Source organism: Ictidomys tridecemlineatus, chromosome 7 (assembly GCF_052094955.1).
Source record: "Ictidomys tridecemlineatus isolate mIctTri1 chromosome 7, mIctTri1.hap1, whole genome shotgun sequence".
Classification (NCBI taxonomy): Eukaryota; Metazoa; Chordata; class Mammalia; order Rodentia; family Sciuridae; genus Ictidomys; species Ictidomys tridecemlineatus.
In genome coordinates this window covers 165,786,899-165,798,907 of record NC_135483.1, presented here as the reverse complement: position 1 = coordinate 165,798,907, position 12,009 = coordinate 165,786,899, and the positions used below count along the sequence as shown (strand labels likewise).

The 12,009-nt window shown below is 36.7% G+C and overlaps 1 protein-coding gene and 1 non-coding gene across 10 annotated transcripts in view; one reads left to right on the top strand and one right to left on the bottom strand.

Moving 5' to 3' along the window:
- Trak2 (trafficking kinesin protein 2) overlaps positions 1-11,883 on the top strand; it is a 63,760-nt gene extending 51,877 nt beyond the window's left edge. For all 9 annotated transcript variants that reach the window (XM_078017854.1, XM_078017853.1, XM_078017852.1 and 6 more), the window contains 6 exons: positions 140-216; positions 638-841; positions 2,139-2,437; positions 3,943-4,209; positions 5,685-5,790; positions 8,015-11,883. In XM_078017854.1, coding sequence (XP_077873980.1) covers positions 140-216; positions 638-841; positions 2,139-2,437; positions 3,943-4,209; positions 5,685-5,790; positions 8,015-8,693 — 1,632 coding nt within the window. In that variant the 3' untranslated portion in view covers positions 8,694-11,883. The remainder of the gene's footprint in view (positions 1-139; positions 217-637; positions 842-2,138; positions 2,438-3,942; positions 4,210-5,684; positions 5,791-8,014) is intronic.
- Trnaa-ugc (transfer RNA alanine (anticodon UGC)) lies at positions 5,962-6,035 on the bottom strand. Its single transcript has one exon. It is a non-coding gene; the product is annotated as a tRNA-Ala (tRNA).
- Positions 11,884-12,009: the final 126 nt, after the last annotated feature.

Below are 12,009 nucleotides of genomic sequence, written 5' to 3'. Positions count from 1 at the left end.
CACCCTGAGTTTTAGCTTGTGACTATTTTCTTGTGTTTTCTTTTATTATAACAACACCAAAAATATAGGCTGCTTGAAAATCTGTTGATTAATTTAAGGGCCATGTTCACTTTAGGGAGCACATACTCTTTTTTTTCAGGAATCTTTGGCAGCTGAGATTGAGGGGACCATGCGTAAAAAGTTGAGTTTGGATGAGGAATCTCTCTTTAAGCAAAAGTAAGTACAGATCACAAGGTGATCTCAACCACTGGAATGGACATTAAACAGAAGCCACAGGTCTGAGGATGTTGCTCAGCCTAGTATGTGCAAGGCCCTGGGTTCAGCCACCAGCACTAAAGGGGAAAAAAGAAGCCACAATCCAAAGTGGTAACTATTATGAAATTCAATAGTAAATCTTCTTACTATTCATTTTTTTTCCTTCATTATACTGACTTAAGAGAATTTTTTTGTTCTTAAAATTTATTTTCTACTAAAAACTAAACAAAGAATTAAACTGAGAGTTCTTCTAAGAACTAAAGTCTCTAAACTTTAGAAACTGTTCAGGGTGGCTTTATTTCTAATGAACTGTACATTCAAGACTCTGCTAAACACCCTAGTGGATGGCAGAAATAGTAACGAATGCTTCATTTTTTGACAGAGCCCAACAGAAACGGGTGTTTGATACTGTCAAGGTTGCAAATGACACACGGGGCCGCTCTGTCCCATTTCCAGCTCTGCTACCCATCCCAGGCTCAAACCGTTCAAGTGTCATCATGACAGCAAAACCTTTTGAGTCTGGTGTACAGCAAACAGAGGACAAAACACTCCCAAACCCAGGGAGCAACTCAGAGGAGGCTCCAGGGTAAGAAACAGATGACAGCAGTGATTCTGCATTTCTGTGGCATTGGCATACCAGATACATATACTGAGTATTCCAGCACTCCTCTATTCTATTCCATAAAGGTTCTATAACACTCGATTCTCATTCAGTTTTGATGTCCTACATTATATGTAGGATATTATCAATTTCATCAATGTTTTTGAGTGAAAATGTGTGTTCAAAATAGAGTTTGCATTTTACTTCAAAATTTTTCACTTCTTATAAGTCTAAATCTTCATGTTCAAAGTCGATTTGTTCAAATCAATTTGGTCAGTGTTATAAATGCATCAGATGACATTTTCTCCTATTCCATGTTTATAATCTCAACCACTTTGGTGCTTTGATAAAGAATGAATTTAAGTACATATGGTGAAGTTCCAGGTTGCTTCTGATTTCTTACTTGTTTAAACTCAAATTATTTTCCTTCTTTTCATTAATTCAGTTCTTTAAATTACATATAATTAGAAGCTAAGCAGCTTTATTAGAAAAAGTCAACTGGAAACCTTTGAAACATGAGTATATGGCACTTTGGGAAAATCTTACCTAATGCAGAAATCCGTCACACAAGGTTTCATTTGTGTTGCTTGGTCTGTCATGAGCATGGTGTGTCCCTTGTTATTTGGTTGTCTTAGGAGAAGCTCTGAAACAGATCTATGTGAATTCACACAGTTACTAAGCAAGTATAATCTTTCCTTTGATGTCATTTGTAAAATAATTTCTAATTTTCCAATGTTGAAAAGTGTAAAAAAATGTGCACCAGAGAACTATGAAAATTCAGTATTATACAAATCTTATTATCTTTTAAATATTTTGCAACATTCACAGCCCAAAGGAAATTTTTTCATAATTTCATATTTTTAAACTGTTGTTTTTCAACTAATGACATGTCATTTAATGGATAGCATGTTCTCTTTTATCATATTACTTAAAATAATGATACCTCTTATAATCAATGGGTAGATTCAGTAAAATGTGATATTTCCTTTTCTGACTACCTGAATATATAGATGGACATATCTATAGCTTCATAAATCAAATAGAAAAATTGACGAACACAACATAACAATAAAATATATGTTTTGCCTCTCTAAAGTAATTTGAAATATCTGTAAAAATGACATTTAGTAAGTATTGCTGGTGATTTGGATTTGTTGTTATTGTACTCCAGATATTCTATGAGAATACCTCCCTTTTAAAATCAGTCTCTTAAATGTTCACCCTTATAGGAAGGAGAGATCATGACTTTATGATCTGATCAGTGAATTTGATTTTCCTGCAGGAGCTCTCAGTCGGTGAGCCAGCCAGAACCTTCAGAAGACAGTGATTTGGCTACAGCACTACATCGCCTCAGCCTGCGTCGACAGAACTACTTAAGTGAGAAGCAGTTCTTTGCTGAAGAGTGGGAACGGAAGATCCGGGTTCTAGCTGACCAAAAAGAGGGGGTTAGTGGTTATGACACTCCCACAGAGAGCCTTGCATCTGTTTGCACCGACCAGTCAGAGATCACAGACCTCAGCAGTGCCAGTTGCCTTCGAGGCTTTATGCCAGAAAAATTACAAATCGTCAAGCCCCTTGAAGGTAATAAGTCAGTAAGGGCTCTGTCCAAACTAGGCAGCATTTGGACTTTCCTTTCCCTGGACTTGAGATTCTGTTGTAACTATAAGAGCACTGTGTGTGGAAGATATATTTTCAAATCTCACTGTTTGGCTGATAGGGCATTATGTGTTTTGTGGAAAATTAGTAAATGAGATCAGCGTTCTCTAAGTCATCGTCCATCAGTTCTTTTCTGATATTTTTAATATAAATATGAGGGGGGAGGAGGAGGAATCTTTTCCTGTCCTTTGCTAAGGACTGTCATTAATAGCAGTTTCCATGGAATGAAAAATGAAAATGAACTGGAGATGATACCTCATGTCCATCTTCCTATTCGAAAAAGAACTCTATATCCAGGAACAATAATTACTTTGGGGTTTGTATGCCTGCATTTTTTTTTTTTAAATTTCTGTTTCAGTTCAGTTTTTATTCTAAGGTAGTACTTGAATTCAAAATAAATTTCTTTGTTTTATGGAATATTGGCAGTTCTCAAATGAGACTCTACCATTATCATAACCATTATTATACAAGAATTATGCATTAAACAAAATTTGGGGTAGTTAACCTATAAGGATCCCTCAACTCAAAGGTTCCATAACTTAGTTTGATGTAGGCATTTGTCAGAGTTGTCATTCTTAGGATGAAATGACGGTAGTGACATAATTAGATGCTGCATCTGGTGCAGGTGCTTGGGATGAGTGTTCACCAGGGACCCATACACTAGAACCAAGAGAATGTATCCTTTTTATCATTTTCATTTTCATTTTCTTCCTGGGAACCCAGAGGAGAGAGAATCATGAGCAAGATGGGGAAATACATAAAGAAATTACTGAAAACTCAACTTATCTCCCAACCTAGGAGCCTGGCTTTTGGCTTCCAAGTTTATAAGCCCTGTTCCAGGCCAGGGGAGTATTGATTTTTATCACCAGGGAAAACACAGCCCACCTCTCAGGTACATCCCATCCTTTTCCTCACTGCTTCAGCATCCTGATTCCCATTAAGAATGTCTTCTTGGATTTTTTTCCCCTCTCCTTCTTTAAATATCCTTTTATAAAATTTATTTATTTATTTATTTTGGAGGGGATACCGGGGATTGAACTCAGGGGCACCCAACCACTGAGCCACTCTCCCAGACCTATTTTGTATTTTATTTAGAGCCAGGGTCTCACTGAGTTGCTTAGTGCCTTGCTTTTGCCAAGGCTGGCTTTGAACTTTCGATCCTAACTCAGCCTCCCGAGCCGCAGGGATTACAGGAGTGTGCCACCATACCCCGCTAATTGTCCTTTTTAAAGTTGACTTTTGAAATCGATTATTACACCCCCAATGTCTTATCAGTCTTTCACAGAGAATTTTAATTTGCCAAGCTTATTAACAAAATATTAAGATCAATAAGTAGTTTTATTACTATCATTATTACTATTGCACACATAATTTTAACTTCTGTTTCAAGATTTAAGATGCCTCTCTTTTCCCTTGGCTTGTACATTCAGGATCACAAACTCTACATCACTGGCAGCAGCTTGCTCAACCAAACTTGGGAACTATTCTTGATCCACGACCAGGTGTCATTACTAAAGGCTTTACCCAGTTGCCCAAAGGTGCCGTCTATCACATCTCAGATTTAGAAGAGGATGAAGAGGAGGGCATCACTTTTCAGGTTCAGCAGCCTCTTCATATGGAGCAGAAACCTGCAGTATCCAAACCAGTAACAGGGATCTTCCTACCACCCATTTCTTCAACAGTTGGACCAGTTGCAGGTAAGAAGAGTGCTTGGTTGAACATGGCCTAGTAACCAGTAGCTTTTGCATTCTGACTGATCAACTGGCTTCCTCTGCTCAAATCTCACAGGAATGTATTCAGTATTGGATTTAAGATAATGCATATCTGTGGCACTAGTGACATTCTAATTCTCTCTACTTTATCTCAGCCATGCCTTCATGGATTGGGCAGAGATAGATCAATTCAGTCAGTTTGCAAAAGGTTTGCATACCTTTTGGTCTCAGTATCTGTTAAAAATTGTTGAGAATTCAAGACAGTGTTTCTATGAGGGTTGTGTTACATCAGTTGATATTTGCTGTTAGAAAACAACTGGCAGAAGTAAGAGATTTTTTAAAAATATTAAATCACTTAAAAATAATTACCTGCTTTTTTTTTAAGAAGTAATAAATTTTTTTTTTAACAGTTTTACAAGTCTTTAGTTTCTAAATTAACAGAAGGTAGTGGAATTCTCATTATCAGTATCTACATTCAGTCTTTCACAGTATGTTGTTTTGATTGAGCAATACAAAAAAAATTGCAGCCTCACATAAACATGTAGAAATATTAAGAAACTTTCAAGCTCTCTAGTGGTAGATACAAGTTTTCCAAAACTCTGATTTTTATTTGAAACCTACAATTTTGTCAATGGCAGAAAATATTATTGTTATTTCTTTTGAAGGAGTAGGTTCATTTCATTCGTTTTGGAGAAAAATGCCTTCCAGATACCCAAGACTAACTATAGCTTACCTCTTATTCTTTCAAGTGAAAATGTGGCTTCCTGGCAAAATTTCAACTCATCTGCACAAATGCTTTTTCTTCTAGATAATCATTACCTTGATGTGCAACAGAAGTACTAACCCATACTTCATTTTATTGCATGGCATTAAGATTTATGGGACAAGATTCAAGATTTAGTAAAGAATTTTACCACTTCATCAAGGGCATTCTTAGCTAAATCTGGCTTTTTTTTTTTTTTCTGTTACTATGAGTGCATGAGAATGAAAAAAGTATAGTTTGGAGACATTGCCTTGATTTGTACTAAAGAGCCAGCAGTTTTACCCACCATTGCCTTTGCACCAACAGTGCAAAAGTCAATCCCATCAAAAAGAAAAATTCCCTATCATAGCATTACTTTAAAAGCAGCTTTGACCACACTTTGAAAATCACAGAAGTAATTTAGATGACTAGATGTTGATTTTTTAATGTATTTTTTTTCAGAGTGTATTTTTCTCTCATTGCTAAACTATTTTTATGCCTTTTTATTTACAGTTTTAAAGTTTTGAAGGATTAAGCTAAATACTAACCAGTTAATATTTGTGCATGCAATCTTTTTATTTTATTTCCATATTTGGGGATTTTTACTACAAAAAGCAGATGATAAATGCTTTAATATTAATAAATAATGATGAGCTTCTTATAATATTAACCTAGTCTTTCAATTTTGTGTTTGGCTCCCTGAAAAATCTCATTTCAGTTTCAACCTCAAACCCAGGAAAGTGTCTGTCATGCACGAACTCGACATTCACCTTCACCACCTGTAGGATATTACATCCCTCTGATATCACTCAGGTTACCCCTAGGTAAGAGGGCCTGGGAAATCTGGCGCCTCACATAAATTTCTTTATAAAATTACCTTCATTTTAATTCCCAGAATTTTAAGTAATGTTTTGTATAATTTGTCTTTAGACTATTTTCACATTTTATTTTCTCATTTGATCATTTTAACTCTTTTTGTTTTTTTTTTTTTTTTTTTGTGGTACTGGGGATTGAACCCAGGGCCTTGTGCATGCAAGGCAAGCACTCTACCAACTGAGCTATATCCCCAGCCCCATTTTAACTCTTTGAAGTAAACAGGATAAGTGAGTATATATTGTTTAAAATGAAGAAACTGGGACATTGAAAGTTGAAGTGACTGGTCCAAAGGCAGACAGCTAGTAAATGACCCAGCCAAGGCTATATCCAGAGTTAGCCATACTGCAGAATTTAAGGGACCAGTGCCCTGCACAATACCACCTTCACTTCTGACACCACCTATAAAAGTTCAAGGGGTTTCTACAACTCTGTCAAGTTTAGTAATTTGTTAGAACTCACAGAAAGCTGTTTTACTTGTTTTATGACAAAGAAAGAACATAGGTTAAAATTATCTAAATAAAGAAATGTATAGGGCAGAGTCTGTGGGGTTTCTACACATGAAGAATCTCTTGTCATTAGGGAGATTCTCTTGTCATTACACTCCTGGCATCAATGGGTAACAGTGTGTGACTCAAGCATCAGTGTCCAGAGTTTTACTGGTGCTTCATTGTATCAGTATAATTGGTTGATTTCCCACATGGTTGAATTCAGCCTCCAGTACAACTGATATTGTATGATCCAAAGCTTCAACCCTAAATCACACTGTTGGTCATTCTGGCATGGCCAGTCCTCAGCCTAAGACTATTTGGTGTGGCCAGGCCCATCTTAAGATCTGTGACTAGCTCCCACTCTAACCAAAGACGTTCCTATAGACTGCTTCCCAAAAGAGCTGAGGACAAAGACCAGACCTCTCTGGGCAAAGCCAAATTATTTACTGCACAAGCTTCTCTTGGATGTTGTTTCCATCCTGCCAATTCCCAAAAGAGTCTGTGGTAGCTTTCAGAGACCCATTGACTGTTGTAGGGATATTGTTAACTAGAAGTAAAAAAGAAAGAAGATGTAAAACGGAATCAAGGGTACAAAATGGGTACAGGAATGAAACCTACTGCACAAAATGTACCATAAAGTCTCATATACTAGATAAGATGATCCATGCATATGAGTCTTACTTTCTAGCTTCCAGTGTGCAGGGAAATAAGATTATGATTTATAATATCTATAAGATAGAAATAAATCAATTGTTTATGGAAGCATTTAAATGATTCCAATCTACAGTGTTCTTACAATCACCAAAATAATTTTTATAAAATTCGTTCTTGAAGGGACTTTTAATTTGGGTTGGTACTGTCATATGAAGTATATAATTTGGAAAAGGACAGGCAAATCTACAGTAAGAAAAGATTATTAAGTGTAGAGATGGCATAGAGAATATGGACTGCACCAGATCAGAGGTTCTCAGTTGGATTAATTTGACCAAGTAAGGAGTCAAACTTACTTGACTAGCTTCTATACGAGTTGGTGCTACAGAAATTTGCATTTTTTTCTAATCTTTAAAAATATTGAAATTGTGATACACTGAGCATTTTGTAATAAAGTAAAAGTTTTTTAAATACTGATAACATTTGTTCAGGAGAAAATTGGCTAAAGAACTCTCCATTCTGTCACCATTTCCTTAAGTACATGATTTCTTATTTAGTTTTTCTTCTTAACTGAGCATAAAATAAGAAGAATGAGTATAATGGTTTTCAAATTTTTAATTATTTCTAACTTCCTAAAAACACATGTTCTAAGTTAATGTAGAGAAAAATTTATTTCTCAATTATTCATGTATTACTACTGTTTGGAATTAACATTTCTTGGAAAATGGGAATTGAATAGTCAGAGGTTTGTTATTTCTCAGTGATATAAAACTGAAAATTTGCTAGGCACAGTGGTACATACCTATAATCCCCGCTCCTTGGGGAGACTGAGGCAGGAGTATCATAAATTCAAGGCCAGCCTCTGCAACTTAGTGATACCCTGTCTCAAACTAAAAAATAAAAAAGACAGGATATGTAGCTCAGTAGTAGAATGCCCTTGGGTTCAATCACCAGTATAAAAAAAAAAAATTAAACACCAGTTTGGGATTGCTGTTTTATTCTTAAATACTCTCTTCCTGCTTCTTTCTTTGAGCTCTGGATTCCCTTCGCTATCCTGTGGAAGTAGTGGGAATAGTTCATCGAACACAGCTATGAATTCTCCTGCCATGTCCTATAGACTCAGCATTGGTGAATCCATCACAAACCGACGAGATTCTACTGTAACCTTCAGTAGCACCATGAGCTTGGCCAAACTTCTTCAGGAGCGTGGCATCTCTGCTAAAGTGTACCACAGCCCAATTTCAGAGAATCCCCTTCTCACGCCTCTTCCAAAAGCCCTTGCTATCCCTTCCACACCTCCAAATTCCCCATCTCATTCACCATGCCCCTCTCCCTTGCCCTTTGAGACCCGAGTGCATCTCTCTGAAAATTTTTTGGCCTCCCGTCCAGCTGAAACATTCCTCCAGGAAATGTATGGCTTGAGACCTTCCCGGAACCCTCCTGATGTTGGCCAGTTGAAAATGAACCTAGTGGATAGGCTGAAGCGACTAGGGATAGCCAGAGTCGTCAAGACCCCTGCCAGCCAGGAGAATGGAAAAAGCCAAGAGGTAGAAATCAGCCTACAAAAACCAGACTCTGCTGTTTATTTAAATTCCGGTAGCAGCTTAATGGGTGGACTGAGAAGGAATCAGAGTCTTCCAGTCATGCTGGGTAGCTTTGGTGTCCCTGTTTGCACATCCTCACCCAAAATGAGTATCCTGAAGGAGGACTGAAACTCATCATTAACTGAACCCTTGTACAGATTAGCACATGAAGGATTGATATGCACTGATACAAGCAATCTGGTCTGACTTGAGAGAAAAGGAATGTTGCAGAAGGGTTGTGAATGTGGAGAGGGCAGTGGAGGTGTGGAAACAAGATTGGGCTGAGGTCCCTGTGGATGAAGTCTGGTAAATTGAAAGTAGAAACGAATGAACCATGAGTGTTTGGAGAAAGAAAAGAAAGGTTTAACAATCTTTCAGTTGAGTTTTCTTGTCTTGAAAATAAAAAATGAATAGAAATTCAATAGTATTAGAACACACCAGAAAACTGAACTTGCTGATACCTTTACTTCTGATGAGCATAGCAGGACGGGAAGAGAAAAAGAGCAACTTTGACGGTCACTCAGAGAAAGCTCTTCCAAAAGGTTGGTGTGGTGATTTCGGTCTGTTACTTGGATGGTATCGAGATGCTCAAATGTTACTCTGCTAATGTCTGGTTAAATCATGCATCCATCTAATGGTGTGCTCATAGCATTCGCAAAACAAGGAATTTTATCTTTTTAGTTACATCATAAGTTGAGACTCCTTTTTTCCTGTTTTCAGGCCTTTGAGCCACTGTGAGCTCAAATGCCATCCAAATTCCTTCATATTAATGATAATTGAAAGCTCATTTCTAAATTTGTATTTTTATACAATATCCAAACAACAACAAAAAAATGTGGGTAGGGGTTGGGAAGGATTTTCTTTAAGAAGGAAAATATGGGTAAGTTGGAACCAAGGAAACTTGTTTTTAGAATATTTTTGTTGGATAATACAGTGGCCAGGAAAGACAAACATCAAGTGCATGTCTTTCAAATTTTCTTGGAGGCTAGAAAGGGTTAAACCAAAAGTGCAATCAATAGGAATTAGGTTATGTTGTATATTTACATGCGTAAAAAATTTTTTGTAAGGAAAGTTGTCCACAACTTTTTCCAAAGTGCGCTATGCATATTTTTCATGAAAGATGATGTGTATTTGCACAAAAATTCTCAGGCACATTAAATTATTATAAACTGAAGTAAAACCCAGGTGCTTGCTTTGAGACTATATTTTGTTGTTGGTGGTGGTGGGTTTTTTTTCCTAATAAAACATACCTGCCTCGTACTTAGTATCCATAGAATTAGAGGACAAACTTTATCATGGAAAAGTTAAGCTTCTTTTCTCTGGGGTTCTTTTTTGACAAACTGAAATAGTAAAGTGAGACCATGAGATTAGGTTTCAGTATTCAGCAGTGTGATGAAAGCCTGTGAATTGGGAAGAAGTCTTTCTGTTTTGTGAGTGTTGCTGATCAAGGTCTGTCCCTCATCAGGTGGCATGGCTTTGTATGACTGGTGCTGGAATATCATTACATGAAAAATATGATAGGGAGAAGGTGGGGGAGGAGACTTTGTTCATGAAAACAGGAGATGCATCACTTGATCTTTCTGGTGCTTAATTTGCAATTGCTTTGTTGCTTTGTCCTGAATTAACTGAAAGACAATTTTCAATTGCTCTGTCTCCTGTGGTACCACTAGTACACCTATTCCCAGGCCAGGGATGGTCCTTCTTCTCTCCTTTTGAAGTGCCTCCCCTATATAAAGAGCTACAAGCTCCAAAGAATTAAAAAACCAACATGCATAGCCAGTGGTAAGAATGTATGAGTTTTTCATAATTTTTAGAATCTTTTAATAAAACTTTTCTAAATAAATTCCTCAAAAACTAAGGGTGGAAAGAGAACTCTTCCCATTCTTTCCCCTTCGCTCAGCTGTGCTGATGTCAGCAAGCATACACGCACACAATCAGAAAGGATTCCAGGCAAGTCAGTAAGGCATTAGAACAGAATTGTTGAATTTCCTAAATATTCCAACTCACTTTTTTAAAAATGGCTTTTGAATTTCTACTCTGTAAAGTAGCTCTGGGGTGCTTACTTTAGCCAACTCTTAAAGCTTTTTATTTGTTTCCTAAGAAAGTAATCTTCCTGTTGCCTGGACATTTATAATTTCAAAGCAACATCAGGAAGTAGGAAAACATAAGGTTAGGAAGTAATAAAGAATGTTAAATTACCAGATTTATATGCATATTATATAAATCCCTTTAAATTAAGCTAGATTTTGTAGTGTTCTGTGTTGAGCATAATTTTTTATAATCAATGCCTAAATGATCACTGGAAGCAGAGTGGGTATATTAGCAATCAAATAAGAACATCTGATTAAAGAAAACCAGACCTGGGTTTTGAAAATTCAATTGATACTGATGTCATCAGAAACCATAATTATATGCTGGTGCATGCTTGTCTCTAGAAATGTATCCTATCTTAAAACTGGGTTTTGCTATTTTTGAAGTTTCCACTAAAATCATTTTTGGTACAGCCTGAGAATCTGCAAAGTATAGTAAGAACTAGAGCCTCACAGCAAGTTCTTCCTCAGTTTATCTTATATGCTTTGGTTCTATTTGTGTTTTTTTTCCTCTGGTGTTAGCTGTATCTGTAATTTCGTGCTAGTTTAGGAAATCCCAATCTTTTTTTTTTTTCCTCCAACAATGTTTTCAGTGATTAATACCTCAGGTATTTCTGAGTATCCTGTTATCTAGTAGGAGAGATAACTTTCTTGAGCTCAGAATTAAAAGTTCTCCTGAATTAGGAAGATCTCAAATCTTAAGTAAATAGCTGAAGGCATGGATCTTTAGGGAGAAGTTAATGATTATTGTTAAAAGTCATTTTTTTTAAACATTTTTGTGCTGTATGCTCTTGATTTGACATAAATGGTCAGACTTTGGCAAGAGAGGAAATAAATTAGAGACGCACAACAGAAACCTACTCTTTTATATTTTGCACAGTATTCAAAGTTTGTTTTTTTCTGACCGTTCTAGTACATAGTTAGTATTGGGTGGTTCTAACATCTTTGGACATCTGGAACTAGGGCTGTCAGTATTTAATGTGCTGTCCCTTGCACAGGGATCTGTTCTCTATGTGTACAACAGCAACAGCACAGTGTTGTAACTGAGCTGTTGCATCACAGAGCACAGACCCCTGGGAGCAGGCACAAGTACCCTCTGTTTGGGACAGCCAGAGAAATACCATTTTGTGATGTCTGGGATTTGACTTTGTCAAACAACTCTTTGTGCACCTTCCTTTGCTTTGTAAAATGTAAATCAGATAATAAACATGAGAAGCTTCTTAAATTTTCCTTTGTCTCCCTGTGTTTTGTCCCAGGTCTTGCTCAGATGAGCCTGCACTGTCTCTTCTATGTTGTTTTTAGTTGGAAAACAACATCTACTTGTTGAGCCAATACACAAAACAGACCAGTAACAC